General features: G+C 47.9%; 1 protein-coding gene across 4 annotated transcripts in view; it reads left to right on the forward strand.

Moving 5' to 3' along the window:
- The window catches only part of RARB (retinoic acid receptor beta), a 769,542-nt gene that overhangs the window by 744,571 nt on the left and 8,496 nt on the right, over window positions 1–16,475 (forward strand). For all 4 annotated transcript variants that reach the window (XM_016940587.4, XM_001164404.7, XM_009445031.5 and 1 more), the window contains one exon: window positions 7,574–7,750. In XM_016940587.4, coding sequence (XP_016796076.2) covers window positions 7,574–7,750 — 177 coding nt within the window. The remainder of the gene's footprint in view (window positions 1–7,573; window positions 7,751–16,475) is intronic.

Genomic DNA, 16,475 nt, shown 5'->3' on the forward strand with positions numbered 1-16,475 from the left:
CGGGATTCCTACAGGATGGCTCACATGTGAGGCATTGGCACTCCTGCGAGCGGTCCCTCACCACTGATGAGTAGAACCTGGAGAGATAAACCCCCCAGCTTCCTTATTCGTTGGGCAGGATACTCTTAGGTATCCTCTAAACCATGTCCCAGAGTTTCCCAACTAGATGGAGCTCTGACTGCCCACAGTGATGATCTCCGCTGGCCGCCTTCCTTCCCTGCCCACTCTGTTCTTCCAGTGCTTCCTGGGATCTCCTCCCACATAAACTATCGTGCATTCCAATTCTAGTCTCAGCCTCGGCTTCTGGCCTAAGAGAGAGAGGCTTCCCTGCAGGCCTCCAGGGCCCTTTCCTATCCACCCCAATATGGGGGTGAGTCACCCCCAGTCCTCAACTGGGGCCCACCCTCCTAAACACATTGTGGAGACTTCTTGTACCTCCCAGTCAGGCAGAAAAACAGAAACATGGTTTTATCTCTACAGCGTGGCCCTTCACTACTGGGCATCCTTCCAGAGGCCTGCTGCCCACCGCGGGGTGGAGGGCGCTCTGAGCCAGTCTCGCAGCTGACCGTGCTCTTCATTTGTACTATCTCTCCCCAGATCTAGCTGTGTTTTTATTGTGAGCCACTTAAAATCCTTTCTGGAAGTCGGTGGTATAAATAAATAACAGCAGCCATAACACATTCTCTGCAAGCTCTTAGTTCCGAGTTGAGCATTTTTAAAAAGAGCTTTTTTTAGACAGGCAGTTGCTTCCACGGCAGGAAACTTCCTGTCATCTTCACCAGAGTGGCATCCCTGTCAGATGCCTTTGGAATTAGTGGGCAGAGAGGAATAAGAAAGGCAGCCAACTGCGCATCTACAGATCTTTGAAAGAGTAGTTCCTTTTTCTTCCCTAATTAGGGTAGATTTGGGACAAATGGTTGGGTCCCAGGAGACCGCAGGAATGGCTGGAAGAGGCAGAAACATATCCCCACCACCCCCACCTCAGGCCAGGGCAGGGCACTCACCCACAATCTTCAGAGCTAGTATCCCTGGGAAGGTTTCTACCCAATGACCCTCCGCCGCCATAAAAGGAGAGAGGGTGGATTCCCTGTGGAAAGGTGGAAAGCAGGAGAGAAGCTATTTATAGATGAGCTTTCCAAAAGCTCTGAACCAGAGGTAACATCCTCGCTCTGAGGACGTGTTCTCCGCTTCCTTAGGGTGAACCCTAGTGAGTATCATTTGGGCTTTAGGGCCTCATAAATTCAAGCTCAACTCTTACCCCTGCTACTTAGGAGTCATGTGACTTTGGAAAGTTACATCATCATTTGCGCCTCAGCTCCTTCATCTGTATAATGGGAGTTTTAAAAACATCCACCTCCTGCCTGGAGGGTTCCATGAGAAAAATATATGGAGCGCCTTGCACAGTTTCCGGCACAGGGGAGGCGTGCCGAATGTGCAGCTCTCCTCCTCTCCCTCCCATCATAAATGTCTTGTCATTTTTTCTAGCCACATGCCCAGGTTCTGTAAACTAGCGTGGGTGTGACAGTGGGACAGATTTCCAGGTGGTGTAGCCCCCACCCCCAGCTCGTGCTGTCTGCTCCGGGCCGCCTCTGCTCCCTGCCTCCCACTGCTCTGCCGTGTGCTGGCCGCTCATCACCACGTGGGGCCTGGCGGGAGGTAAGCTGTCCTCCGAGGGGCTTGTGAATATGAACTATGAAGATTTAAGAAGCCCTTAACCTGCTCAGAAAAATGACCACAAACAGAATTATTAACCATGAAAGACTTTCCAGGAGACATACCATAGAAAAGGAAGGCTGTTTTGAGCACTTGTCATGGGTGGACTCGGTGCGCTTTTTGGAAACTAACATTTGCGATCAACCAGAGGAGCAGAACCTGGAACTCGGGGAGCTCGGGCTGCCAGGAGAGATGCATCAGGAGGGATAGAAGGTTAGTGGGGGCCACGAAACCCGAGTTCCAGTCCCCACTGTCACCTCACAGCTGTCTGACTTTGAGCCAGTTGTTAGTGAGCCTCAGTTTCTTGCTAGTAAACACACCTGTGCTGCCAGTATCACCCAGCAGCGGTCCCCAACCTTCTTGGCACCAGGGACCAGTTTCATGGAAGAGAATTTTTCCATAGATGCTGGGCTTGGGGATAGTTTCGGGATGAAACTCATAAAGGGCAACTTAGATCCCTCGCATGCGCACTTTGCAGTAGGGTTCATGTTCCTATGAGAATGTAATGCCGCCGCTGATCTGAAGGAGGTGGAGTTCTGGCGATAATGCTCGCTCCTGGCCACTCACCTCCTGCCGTGCGGCCCAGTTCCTAGCAGGACACCGACCAGTACCCATCCACGACCCAGGGCTTGGGGACCCCTGACCTAGACCATTCTTTCATGTTGCAACAAACAATGACTGCATACCTACTGTGTTAGTTTCCTAGGGCTGCTGGAACAAAATAATACAAACTGGGTGGCTTGAGACAACATTATTTGGCTTGAGACAACATTATTTGATCACATTTCTGGAGGCTAGAAGTCCAAAATCAAGGTGTGTGCATGGCCACGCTGTCTCTGACAGCTCTGGGAAAGAGCCCTTTCTTGCCTCTTGTAGCTTCTGGCGTGGAAGGCAGTGCTTGTAGTTGCATGACACCAATCCTCCGTCTTCTCATGGTCATCTTCTCCCTGTGTTTCTTCACATCGTCTTCTCTCTATGCATGTCAACCTCTGTCCAGATTTCCACATTTTTTTTTATAAGGGCACCAGTCATACTGGATTAGGGCCTACCCTAATTACCTCATTTTAACTTGATTACCCCTATAAAGACACTATTTTCAAATAGCGTCACATTCTGACATACTCGGGCTAGGATTTCAACACATCTTTTTGAGGAACACAGTTTAACCCGTAACAAACAGTAACACCTAGTGAGTGCAGAACTGGAGTGCATGGATGTTACCTTTCCATGCTTGCCGCTCTCTGCAAAGTCTAGCTGGAGATCAAATTTTGTCACAAGTGTTGTGAGTATTTAGAAACCTCTGGCAGCACACATAAGTCCTGATCTTTTGAAGAAAAATGTTCTGTAGGCACTGTGCTAAGTACCCACATTCTTCCTCAGTGATGGAATAAGGGAAAGACGTTCCCAGCAAAAGCAATAGCATGAACACGGCACAGGGTTTCACAGGGATGGGGCTGGGTGGGAGGGAGGCAGAGCTAAGTTTGAGGAGCTAGGTCAGGGCTAGCTTCCTAGGGGCTTTGGGTGCTGGGATAAGGTGTGTGAACATTAGCCCTAGGGAGCCAAGGGAAGTTTCTAGTCATGAGAAAAAGCAGTTCGAAGAAGGTGTCCCCTAGCTGCTGTGTCTGGCTGGAAGGCTTCGGCAGGGACACAGGGCAGGGCTTTTGATCTTTCTCAGATATGCCCTGCAGCTCCAGAAGGCATTCGTGGCCCCTTCCAGCAGCTGGGACCACTCCAGAATTCTAGCATTTCCTGGACATCCTCTAGGGCCTTGGACTATACCCACCACCCCACCCCTGCACTCGACCAAGGCCCCAGATCTCTGAACCCCAGGAGTGAAGGGGCTGCAGATGGATAGATGGTCCTTTCCAAGGTCATGTCCCAGCTCAGGAATCTTAGATGATGGTGGTCCAGGAGCACGCCTGAAACGTGACCTCCAGGGGAATCCTGCGGCATCACTCTTGCTTTTAGCCAGGCTGCTAGGAAATACTCGAAGGATTCTAGAGACCCTCCCTACCTGCCCTCTCCCATTGCCCTTTGCTCGAAGCCCTCTCTACCCACAGACTGCACCATGCCTTTAAGATGACGCCCTCCTGTCTACCCAGAGCTACAGGGTGGCTGCCAAGCTGCCTTCTCCCCACCTGTTGGAGGCATCTGGTCCTAAGGAAAATGCTGCAGGCATGTTGGGGGCCTTCTCCTCTGTTCTCTTCTGTTGGGGGCAGACGTTCCCGAAGCCATGCTGTCATCGTGCCTAGATAATGTGTGTATTGACCACAAAGAGATGTTGGCTGGCACATAACATTCTCTTCATAGCTGTGCTGGAGCTCTTGTAGCCACCTGATGGAAGCATCCAGAGATTCCAATAAGGAGGGAGATCACAGATGCAACCACAGGCTTTAGGAGTCAGGAAGTTCTAACCAGAAAGTAGAAATATGTGAGGAACCAGTAGGGAGGGGGTGACGTGGTGCAGTGGTGGGAAGCCTAAACACCCCAACCCAACTGTGTGGGTGAATCCCACACCCTCCAGTTCGCCCGCGGGATCTTGCACAAATGATTGCACTTCTGTGGGCCTTCGCTTCCTCATCAGCCAAATGGGGACCATAATGGTGCCTACCGCGTGGGGGCGCTGTGAAAAGTAAGGAGAGTCAGTGATCGTTAAGCATGTAGAACAGTGCCTGGCACGAGGCAAGCCCTAGAAAAAGGGGTGGTTACATGCAAAAACATACAAAATGCAGGAATTGAATGTGGGTGACAGGGATGGTCTGCAAATTGAACTTGAAAGGACATCGGTCTCCAGGATGGTGGAAGGATTTCAGGCCTAAGGAAGAAGGAGGCACTTCCATGGATATACCCAACATTGCCACAGAATTTTAATTCTTTATTTCTTTAATGAAAATTTACATTTCCTTCTTAACTTTGAAAAAAAAGCCAGAACGCTTGAACAAACCACTGTAATACCCAGGAGCTGCCTCCAGTGGGATTTAAAGATGCTGGTGATTCCACTTTCCTTTATGGGTCTTGTTCTGAAAGTCCTGCCAGTCCAGGAAGGCAGCCCGTTGCAGCAGAGAACCAAACCAGCAGAAGAAAGCGATCCATTTGCGTGGCAAAACTTGCCATTTAATTGGATTTCATAGTAGGGGTGGGCTTTTCTTCTGCTTAAGATGGCCCTGGGGGGCCATGGGCGCGACCCTCCATATGGGCCACCACGCGGCATCCTGGGGAGGCGCTGCAGCTCCTGTAGCCCCTGCCAAAGAGGGGACGTCCTCTGGAAGCCCTGGCCAGACTCTCAGTTGGCAGCAGATGGAGGAGAGCCCCTTGCCCTTCTGGCTTGGCTGTTTTCCTCATCAGCCTGCCTCATACTCACAGCAAGGGTCACTCCTCACCACCCCACTTTCTGCCTCTCCTTCTTTGTTGGTTTTCCTCCCTGCACACTCAGAAATGCTGCTGAAAATCCACGCTTCCCTGGTGCTCCCCACAGCCGCCTTCATTACCAACCCAAGCAGGCCAGGGCTCTCCATTTGCCGCAGCTGGAAGATAATATATAAGCCATTTGAAGCCTCATGCCTATGAATCCAGCAGCCAGTATAATAAAACACCAGGTTATTTTGTGTTTTATTAACTGCCTCTTCCCTTCAGTTTGCATAATAGTGAGTTAGATTTACATGCCGTTAAGACGGCTGTGCATTATTTTTAATAGAAGGTACGACAGGCTCCTCTCTCTCAGCCCTGGCGCGTGATAAAGTTACCTCATCCAATGTTGATGAAGATTTCGTTCACACTTGCTGGGTCGGGGCAATGTCTTTTTTTCCAGATGGATACTCTATTGTAAAATGATTTCCCTCCATAAGCTTGACTCTCCGTCCCTCTCTTCCGTGTCATCTTCCTACGAACCGGATAAACTGCCTATTAAATTTAATTACGGCCCAAATGGCCACACATCTTGATCTCATGTTCCCCCAAGTGTACTGTATACCACCAAGGTCCTTGAGGAAGGAATAAAATAAATCTGGAGGATGCATGTCTACTCTCCACAAGGAATGTCGTGGAAGGCAAAGTTGACCACCATCGTTTTTACAGTGTCTGTGGCACCTCGTGCAAACTCTTCTTTCTGGCTTTCCATGCAGACGTTCAAAGCAAGAGCTAGTTTTATTCACTTCCTGTAGACTGATTTTAACTGAGGTGGGGAACTAAAGATATCAGTTTGAGAAATGCAGTACCTCTCCTGAGCTGTTTACATTTGTCAGAGAACCAAACGTCAGCCTTTTGTTGGATAGTAAATTACAAATATCTCATCATTTTATCTGTAAATATCTTAATATGTATTCTAAATGAAAGAAGCTTCTGCAAACGCAAGTAAAGCATCAGTGCCATTATTACCATCCTAAAATAAAATGATCTCTAACACCTAATAGCTCATATTTCTGGTTTTCTCATATATATCACCATCTCTTTACAGTTTATTTTTTGAATTAAAATTTAGATAAGGTTTACACCATGCAATTGGTTGTCAGTTTTCTCAGTATCTTAGGTTTATTGCAGTATAATTTACATAATGTAATTTTTATCTTTTTTAAAGGTATAGTTTGATGAGTGTGATAAAAGTATACAGTCACATAACCTGACTCCAGTCAAGATGTAGAATATTTCCATTGCTCCAGAGAGTTTCCTTGTGCACCTGTGGTCAGTCCCCACCTGCCTTCCCGCTCCTGGAAAACCATTGAACTGTTCTCAATCACTATAGTTTTGCCTTTTCCAGAACGTCATATAAATGGAATCGTTTTGTGTATGGGCGTTTTATGTCTGCCTTCTTTGGTTTAGCATGCTTCCAAGGTTTATCCATGTTGTAGCATGTATTACAGTTTCCTTCCTTATTAACGCTACCTAGCATTTTCATTGCAAAGTTGTAATCACAATTTATTTATCCACCCATCAGTTAATGAGCATTTGGGTTGAGCTGCTTTCAATCTATAGATTTCTCTCTCCACTTGTTTTTCTCTCTTGCAATGTTCTTATTGAAGAAACCAGTTCATTGGTTTTGTGGATTTTCTGGCATTCTGGATGTTGATAGCTGTACCCACTTTGTGTAGTTTACCATGTCCCTGGATTTCCTGAGGTTATCTAGAGTCTCAGTCAGATTCAAGTTTGATTTCTGGCCAGAATATTTCGTAGGTGGTGGTGTGTTTTTCCATCAGGACATCAGCATGACAGGTGGCGTGTTTTTAAGAGATTAACAAGTACTGATGGTCAATGCTTAGAGCCATTCATTCATCAGAGTTAGAAAATGGTGACTCCTCATTCCTTTCTTGTTTGTTAGCTGGATAACTGCATACAGAGATACTTCCTCTCCTCTGTTACTTGATTATCCAGTGGTACAGGCATAAGATTTTAAGTGTCTTAAAAGGATGAATCCGGCCGGACACAGTGGCTCACGCCTGTAATCCCAGCACTTTGGGAGGCCGAGGCGGGTGAATCATGAGGTCAGGAGATCGAGACCATCCTGGCTAACACGGTGAAACCCTGGCTCTACTAAAAATACAAAAGGTTAGCTGGGCATGGTGGCACATGCCTGTAATCCCAGCTACTTGGGAGGCTGAGGCAGGAGAATCGTTTGAACCCGGGAGGTGGAGGTTGCAGTGAGCTGGGATCGTGCTACTGCACTCCAGCCTGGGTGACAGAGCGAGACTCCGTCTCACACACACAAAAAAAGGATGAATCCAGGCTAAAAAAAATGTAGCTGTCCCACCAACAACCTGCCTGCTGAAGGCTGACATGTCACCCCCTCTAATTGGAAACACATTGAATTTCTCCCCTCCTATAGACCTTCCCGGAAACTGTATCTGATGACATTTTCTCTCTCTCCTAGAATTCCAGTGCTGACCATCGAGTCCGTCTGGACCTGGGCCTCTGGGACAAATTCAGTGAACTGGCCACCAAGTGCATTATTAAGATCGTGGAGTTTGCTAAACGTCTGCCTGGTTTCACTGGCTTGACCATCGCAGACCAAATTACCCTGCTGAAGGCCGCCTGCCTGGACATCCTGGTATGTGCCTTTTTGAGCTCTCAATGGGTCTGGGGAGGGAGAGAGGGCACCGTGGAGGGGAGGGAGGGGACCAAGAGACATTGAAGATCTCCAGAGGAGGTTTTGAGTTTCGACTCTAGCACTCACCTGACTTAGTAGGTGGACTCACCTAGCCTCTGGCTCCTTATCTGTGAAATGGGCTGAATTCCCATCCCTCAGGCTCACTGAGGTCTGCGAGGCTCAAATGGGCTGAGGTTGGCAAACTCTACAGGTGAATGCTGGTCTGTTTCTAAGTTTACCCCAGACCCCCTGATTTTACAAGAAATAAAATCATCACATATGCTCTCAGGACCCCTGGCACCTGTAAGTTACTGAGTAATCATTGCCACTCTTCCTCAGGTCTGTTTAGCAAACAGGACACATAAACATTCAAGCTTCCTGTGCGACCACCACACACGGGGACCTCTCTCCTCCTAAGTGAGAGTGCGTTCGTGTGCTTAATTATAGTAACTGTATTTGCTTTGCAGAATGGTTTATACCCAAAGCTATGAGAGACCTAATAAAAAAGCAATGTTTTTGTAGCACTTCAAAAGCTGATTTTACTTTCCCTATGTTCTGATGCATCCCTGGAGGCCAGTCCCCCATCCCACTTTCTCCATGGGCCTCCCTGCATACATACGTCTAATGGGAGCTGCTCCCATCCAAGGAAACAGTCCCAGCCTGAAGCCCCCACCAGGGAAAGAGAGGGTGGACTTCCAGCCTGTGGAAGACAAAGTGTGCTGACCCCCTTACCCTCTTTAAGGCTCTAGAAGCAGTAGCGTGAGCAGGGCAGGCAGCCAAGGGGCATCAGGTATCCCCTTTTTACAGGTGAGGAAACTGAGGCCCACAGACGTGCTATGACTGAATATTTGCATCCTCCCAAAATGTGTATGTTGAAGCCTTAATTCCCAATGTGATGGTATTAGGAGGTGGGGTCTTTTGGGGGGGGGCGATTAGGTTTAGGTGAGGTTACAGGGTGGAGCCCCAAGATGGAATCAGTGCCCTTATAAGGAGATGAAGCCACCAGAGCTCCCTTTCTCTTTCTTGTGAGGATATAGCAGGAAGGCAGCTGTGACCTAAGACGAGAGCCCTCACCAAGAACCCAGCCATGCTAGCTCCCTGACCTCAGACTTCCAGCCTCTAGACCTAGGAGAAGCAAATGTTGTTGTTTAAGGGGCCAGGTCTCTGTTATAGTAGCCTGAACTGACTAAGACAGGAGGGCAGGGATCTTCCCAAGGTCACAGATGGGGGTGGTGCAAGATCGGGGTGGAGTGGAGTATACAGCCAGAGTGGTACTGGGCTACCTCCAGGCCTAACAGGATGTAAAAGAGGATATGAAGCATAAACAGGAGCCCTTAGGGATAGCAGAGATGAGAGAGTTGTGGGCCACAGTGAGCTAGACCACCAGAGAGTAACAGAGACAATTTGGGCGAATCAATAATGATGTTAACAATGAGCTATTAGAATAATGAATGAAAATTACTGGGCCTTTTAATGCTTTCCTGACAAGAACTTAAAATGTAACACTCAGTAGAATTTCCCCTAAACCTCATAACACTTCCAAGATATTAGCAGAGACTGGAGTTACCACCACAGTGTCTGAGTGGTCTGTGAGGTGACTCACAGCAAATCAAGTCCACAGCAAGCAATGCTGTGTCATTCTGACAGCCCTGCATCACGCAGCCACCCAGCAGGGCCTGGAGCCTTCCCAGGCCTCAGGCTCTGACCTTGACCTTCTGCTTGTTTCTTAATCCTTCTTTTGTCTAGTTGCCAGATGATTACAGTTTGTGATACTCAGCCCCAACATATGGAGTGAGAGGTATGCTTTGAGATCCTCCGGGAAAGTGTCTTATTTCTGCACAGCCACACACTTAGTGATCAGGGTGCAGTCTCCACAAGATTTAAATCCCCTTCCTCAATTTAGAAATCCCCTTCCTGCCTCCAGCACCTCTCTTCCCACATCTCAGCTTACACTGAATCCTGCAGCACTCTTCCAGCCCCATGGATCCAAGAATTAGCCATTAGCCCCTTGGTAGAGTCAGTAGAACAGAAACCAATTTTTGTGACCTTGGTGAAGTTATTTAACTTGTCTAAGCCTCTGTTTATCTATGTACAAATAGAAATGCGAATCAACAAGGCATTAAATAAGGTAATTACTTAAATGGGATTAAATATATTAACAGCTGTAATACCTAGCACGTAGTAGGTACTTAGCCAATGATGTTGATGACAAGGCCAAAGCTGGGTTAACGTGGGCAATTTCAGCCCTGTGGTGGGAATCAGGAAACTTTCAACCACTCCTTCCTGGGCCATGGGGGTGAGGAGTCTGGGTTGGGGTGCAATAGGCCAGGGAGGAAAATGTCCCGATAGTTAAAGGGCAAAGACCTCCAATCATACCAGACAAAGCTCGAAGGAATACCCATTTGGCCCTAGGCAAGAGCTTGTTTCCAAGAATTTGTAGCAAAGGCAATTAATCACAAGATCCTGAAAGTACGCAAGTTCAAAGAGCATATTTTGAATGAGAATATTAACTGGCAGAGCTGTTTAGAAGAATCTTCTTATCTAAGTCATTGATATATGGATAGAGTGGGACAGAGTAACTAGGCGGATGGACAGACAGACAGACCCAGGCTGAGGTTATTCTCAGACCCTAGAAAGGAAACCCAGGCTGTCTCAAGGGTCACCAGGCCTGATTGAGTACCGCCTGTTCAGAGCCACGTGTCTCGTGTTGTGTGTGGTCTCTCAACAAGACAAGGTAATGCTTCCGACTGCACGCCTGCCAGGGCTGGCAGTTTCACAGGAAGATGCAGTCAGCTGCGGGACATGCAGCCGAGGCTCTCCAGGAAGGGTTGATTCAGAATCATGAGGTGAGAGCCCTCATAATACAGGCAGACGGGGATGGAAGGCCTCACCTGTCCTGCCCTTGCTCACCTTCCAGGGGAATTTCCCATCCTAGCCTTTGCTCGGTGGGGACCATTTAGTGGGCAGCCCACAGCCGGGCTTCCTTCACGAGGTTGGGTCCAGAAGATTCTGAGGCCACACTTTTGAGTTTCATGTTTTCCCACAGGAGCCAAGTAGCCAAAAATGTCTCTATTAAGACAGGCAGCCTCTTCATAACCACTGCAGATGGGTTTTTTTATGTTTCTTTCTTCACTCAAGAGTTGGTAGCATCCTAGGGCTGTGTTCAGGCAAGTGAGGGAGCCCCGGAGCAGGAGTGACCCCTTCACCTGGCTCTGCCCCCATGTTTCCTTCTCGTTCAATCTCCTTTATGCCTTTTCTTCCACTCTCTCTCACCTGCCTCTTCTCCTCTGCACGTAATTAGGATCAAGTCTCTCTCAAAATAAAAATCGTAAAAACAAACCTTGAGGTGGTCAGACTTTGGTTTCTCTGCCTCTTCTCTCCCTCCACCCCTCTTCCCTCCCTCCCATCCTTCTCTTCTTCCTTCCGCAAATATCTGTTGATGACCTACTGTGTGCCGCGCACTATTCTAGGCTCTGAGGAGGCAGCAGAGGGAACCAAGCTAAAACCCCAGCCCTCATGGAGCCGACCTTCTCCTGGGGCGGGGGACACAGACAGTAAGCAAGCAGATACATGGATTAGACAGTGTCTTACATGCAACAAAGGAGAACAGAAGCAGAATCAGGGATGGAGCACAACAAAGGAGGGCTGGGGCTTGTTTCTCTAGCTCAGACACAGGTGGCATTTGAAGAAACCGGAATGAAGAAACAATTTCCCAGTGTTTCCCAGAACGAGCCAGGCCCAAGAAAAGACACTGATGGGAGGGGTGTGTGAGTCGTGGGGAGCCTAGAGAAAGTGGAGTTCAAAGGCCCTGGGGCAGAGGAAGCCACGGCAGGTTGGAGGAAGTGAGTGTGCCTGGAAGGGAGTGAGCCAGCGGGGGCGAGACCTTAGATCCTGGAGTGGGGCCTGTGAAGAAGCAGAAGATTCTCCTTCTTGGTGTCCTGTAGAGTCACTGGGTTTTGAGCAGAGGTGTACCACGCTCTGACTTTTGGTTTAAACGTTTGCTCTGTCTTGTCATGTAGCACTGCGCCAATATTGGTTGAAGTCATGATTCTCACATGTATTTACTGAGCACTTACCTCGTGGATGTGTGATGGCAGAGTGGAGAGTCCCTGCCCTGTTGGACTCTACAGTCAAATCCAACCCCGCCTGGCCTGCCCCTACTTTTGCCACAGTATTTATCTCCTCCACTCACCCCCCGCCCCCACCCCACTGCACGCAATCCTGGCTCCACATTGATCCTGCTTTCCTTCAGCTTGCCCCAGCTGTTGAATGTGGGCTCTGAAACTAGCTTGCCTGGGTTCAAAATCTGGCTCTGCTGCTTACTAGCTGTGTGACCTTGGGAAAGTTACTTCCCTCTCTGAGCCTCAGTTTCCTCGTATTTACAATGAAGATGGCAATAGAAGCTTCCTTTCAGGCTCTAGAAAGCATGAAATGAAGTGGCACGTAGAGCTTGGAACAGTGTGTGGCACCCTACAGGCCTCAGTTATGCTGAGTATTATTGTTAAGTCGCACTATGCCCTCAGGGGTCCTGTTATTGTCCACATTTTGCAGGTCAGGCAGCTGAGGCCCAAGGGGAAGCCAAAGACCCGTAGAGCTCCCTGGAAGAGTTTCCAGCCTCTGGATAAAGGAGGGCAAAATTGCTTTTGCAAAATAGAAAACCTTGAACAATTTTCGGATGAGAAAATGACTTGCTTTGCCAGGGTTTGTTTAAAGACTGTGGTGGAGAATTCATTAAGTGCTGTATTTTTTACAATGGAATTAAACCATGTGGGAACACAGCAAGGGATAATGATTCACTTGTGATTCTGAAGACAGGGTTTTCATATCAGCCCCGTGGGCAAATGGTGGGGAGAGCTGGTATGCCACAGTGATGCGTGGGTGGTGCAACCAGGCCACTCAGCAGAAGCAGCGAGAGGGTCCTTCCTTCCTGGACGGGGGCTCATGCCATCTTGCCTCTGCCGGGGTTGCCCTTGTAAAAGAGCCATGGCCTATGTTTCTCAAAGCTGGAACTTCAGAAGCGGGACTGATTGTATTTGTCAACACGGGAGGAAGCTCAGAGAGGGGAAGTGACTTTCGCCAGGTCGCGCAGCTAGTAAACAGTGGAGCCAGATGTTGAACCCAGGCGAGCTGCCTTCAGAGCCCACATTCAACAGGTTGGGCAAGCTGAAGGGAAGCAGGGTCAGTGTGGAGCCAGGACTGGGTGGGCAGGATGGGTGAAGGAGATAAATACTGTTGTAAAACTGGGGGCAGGCCAGGCGGGGTTGAAGAGCTTGACTGGAAATTCTAGCTGCCCATCTGGCCCAACTCACAAGGGCGCCTCTCTCTGCTATATCACCTCGTGGCACTGCCTGGAGCCTCAGTCAAGCTCTTTCCTGACTCAGAGCCTTTTTCCATCCCATTCCCTCTGTCTAGGTTACCCACCCTCTTCTCCTCATGCTCTTCCTGGCCTATTCCTCATCTCAGCTGAAATGCCATCTCTTCAGAAAAGCCTTCTCCGACCAGCCACCCGATTCCTCCCTCACACTGCAGGTCTGTCCCAAGCTCTTAAGGCATAGCGTAATTACAGGTGCATTTCCCAGCAGCTTCTCCCCCAGTCTGTTGTCTCAATGAGAGCAGGAACCATCTTAGGGTTGGTCGCTGTGGCAGGGTTCCAGGCTCGAAAGGGGGATTTAGTGAATATTTGTGAATGGATGAATGAACAAATGAATTAAAAGTCAAAATTCAAATTCCAGCATATATGCCGCTTTTGGAATATCACGCCTGTTAAGGCTTCAAGATTTAATGTCTTTCCCTACAAGACACACGGCTTCCTGAGTCCTGCCACCCACTGCCCTTACTGCCCCCAAGGAAAATATTCCCATGCCAGTCACAGCAGCACCTTCCTTCTGGTGACGCAAAAGTGACGGCCTGTGTGACTTCAAAATGTGATTTGTGGCTCCTTGAGGCCCTGGAGACTGTGCAGCTGTATAGCCATGGAGGGCCGTTCCCATGTGAACCTGTCCCTCCCTCTCCCCTTCCTGGGGACTCAGTAGAGACAAGAGCCCAGGCCGGTGGGGAGCGAGCTCTGGGCTTAAAGACCCACAGCCTGAGCTCAGGCTTCAGCATTGCGCCTGGGCGTCTGTGCCATCACGAGGAGGCCCTGGGTCTCTCCTAGCCTCAGCTTACCCACCTGTAGATGTGGCACGATTACCCCATGAGGCACCAGGAATTGCTATGGGGTAGCCAGTGTAGCGGTTAAGAGGGTGGGCTTTGCAGTCCAACTCCCTGGATTCAAATCCCAGCTCTGCCATTTAGGAGCTGAGTGAACTTAGGGAAGCTAACTGACCTCTCTAAGCCTCAGTTTCCTCACCAATTGAATAAGTAGAATAGTAGCTCCTCCCCATTCAGGTTGCTGGAATAAAGAATTGAGTTAATTAGTTCCTGGCACATAGTAAGCGTTCCTTTAAATAAGCCGTAATCATCAGTCTTGAGTAAGCCTAGGCTGCCTTTATGAAGTGTTGTGTCTGAGCTGCTAGGCAGTAGCACCTGGGGCTGTGCTGTCTAGTTCAGCAGCTGCGAGGCAGCTGTGGCTCATGAGCACCTTGAAATGTGCCTGGTGTGAAGTGTGTATTGCAAAATAAACACTGTCTTTTAAAGACTTAGTATTTAAACATGTATAATATCTCCTTAATGATTTTTTTGTATTGATTACATGTTGAAACAAAAATAATTTGGATATCTTAAGTTAAAATAGATTATGAAAATAATTCCATCTATTTCTCTTAACATTGCAAAACAATGGCTGCTAGAGTACTGGTCTGCAAAACAGAGACAGTAACGGTAACAAGGGACTCCTGCTGCTTCTAACATCTGTATTTTCTCCTCGGTTAAGGCAGGCTGGCTACAGGTCCCATTGGGGAAAACATTTTGTTCCCATGAGCTCATCACAACAGGCACTATATGCGCTGCGTGTGTCTTTGTTATTAGTATCACCACTTAAACATTGTTACTAGTATCACTACCTAAACATTCCCACAGGCATATGGGGATAAATTGTCAAATCAGATCAGGATCTGCCCACATGTTGCCAAACACAATCAGTGTAGAGTGACCAAGATGGTTGAGCAACCTGAGCTTTCTCCTTTGCCTGAAAACTGGGCAACCCCTTGATGCCTCCCTCTGAGGTTTACAAGATAGAAGAGAGTCTGATGAAGGAATTCAGTTTATTCATTCAATAAATATTCATTAACCACCTGCTGTATGGAGGACATTGTTCTAGATATTAAAGACACAACAGAGAGCAAGACAGGTAAAGAGCGGTCTCATTCTCAGAGCTCATATTCTAGAAGGGAGGTAGGCCAGGAAACTCAGATGGTGACAACTGCTATGAAGAAAAGAAAACAGGGTGGTGGTTTGCATTGTGAAATACTACACAGCAGTGAAAAAGAATGAACTATTGCTGTGTGCACTCATATGGGTGAATCACACAGAGAATATTGAGTGAATAAAAGCGGACACAAAAGAGAATATTCTGTATGATTCCATTGATCTGAAGTTCAAGAACTTGCAAAACTAACTTGTAGGAATATAGGTCAAATAATGGTTACTTCTGAGGAAGAGGTTTGATTAGGAGAAGTCAAAGGAGCCGGTAGGTGCTGGAAATATTCATATCTTGACCTAGGTAGTAGTTGCACAGATATATGGTTAGGGAGAATGCCTTAAGCTGTACTCTTGAGATTTGTGTACAGCTCCAGGCATGTGTGCTATATTCATTATCTATTGCAGTGTAACAAAATACCACAAAACTTAGCAGCTTAAAACATAAGCATTATTATCTCCCATAGTCACAGTGGGTCAGGAATCTGGTACTGACTTCATTGGGTGGTTCTGGCTCGGTATCTGTCATGAAATAGCAATCAAGACCCCGGCCAGAGCTGCAGTCATCTAAAGAATTCCAGAGGCTGGAAGCTCTCCGCCTCCACAATCGCTCATCACATTTGTCTAGGAATTTAGTGCTGGTTATTGATGGGAGGACTCAGTTTCTTCCTCTGTGGACCTGTCCGTGGGGCTGGTTAACTGTCCTCTTGAAATGTCAGCTAGCTTCCCCAGAGCAAGAGATTCAAGAGACAGCAAGCAAGAAGGAAGTGACAATGCTTTTTGTGACCTAGTTTCAGAAGTCGCACACCATCGCTTTCACCATATTCTATTTGTTAAAAGCAAATCATTAAGTCCAGGCCACACTCAAGGGGAGGGGAATTAAGCTCCACCCCTTAAAGGGAGTAGGATCAAAGAATTTGCACACATATTTTTAAACCACCACACGTTATACCTCAGTTTTAAAACAATGTTATTTCTTATTCCAAAAACCAAAAGGGTGGTGGGATAGAAAATAATGGGTTTTAGAAAGCATTTTCACTGAGGCTTTAGAGGAGGTGACATTTAAGCTGAACTCTGAGAAAAGAGCCATGTGAAGATCAGGGAAAAGCACTGAAGCCAGAGGGAAAAGCAAGTGCAAACACTTTGCCTCAGCAGTGAGTCATCGAAGCTTCACAAAGAAGACCAAGATGGCCAGAAGTTCATGAGCAAAGGAAAGGAGGAGTAGTTAAAGTTGGCAAGGTAGGGAGGGGCCACTGAGGCCACAGAAAGAAGTTTGGATTTTATTCTGAAGGTGACTAGAAGCCATTTGAGGAGTTTTCTCCCTGATGAA

This window comes from Pan troglodytes, chromosome 2, assembly GCF_028858775.2.
Source record: "Pan troglodytes isolate AG18354 chromosome 2, NHGRI_mPanTro3-v2.0_pri, whole genome shotgun sequence".
Classification (NCBI taxonomy): domain Eukaryota; kingdom Metazoa; phylum Chordata; class Mammalia; order Primates; family Hominidae; genus Pan; species Pan troglodytes.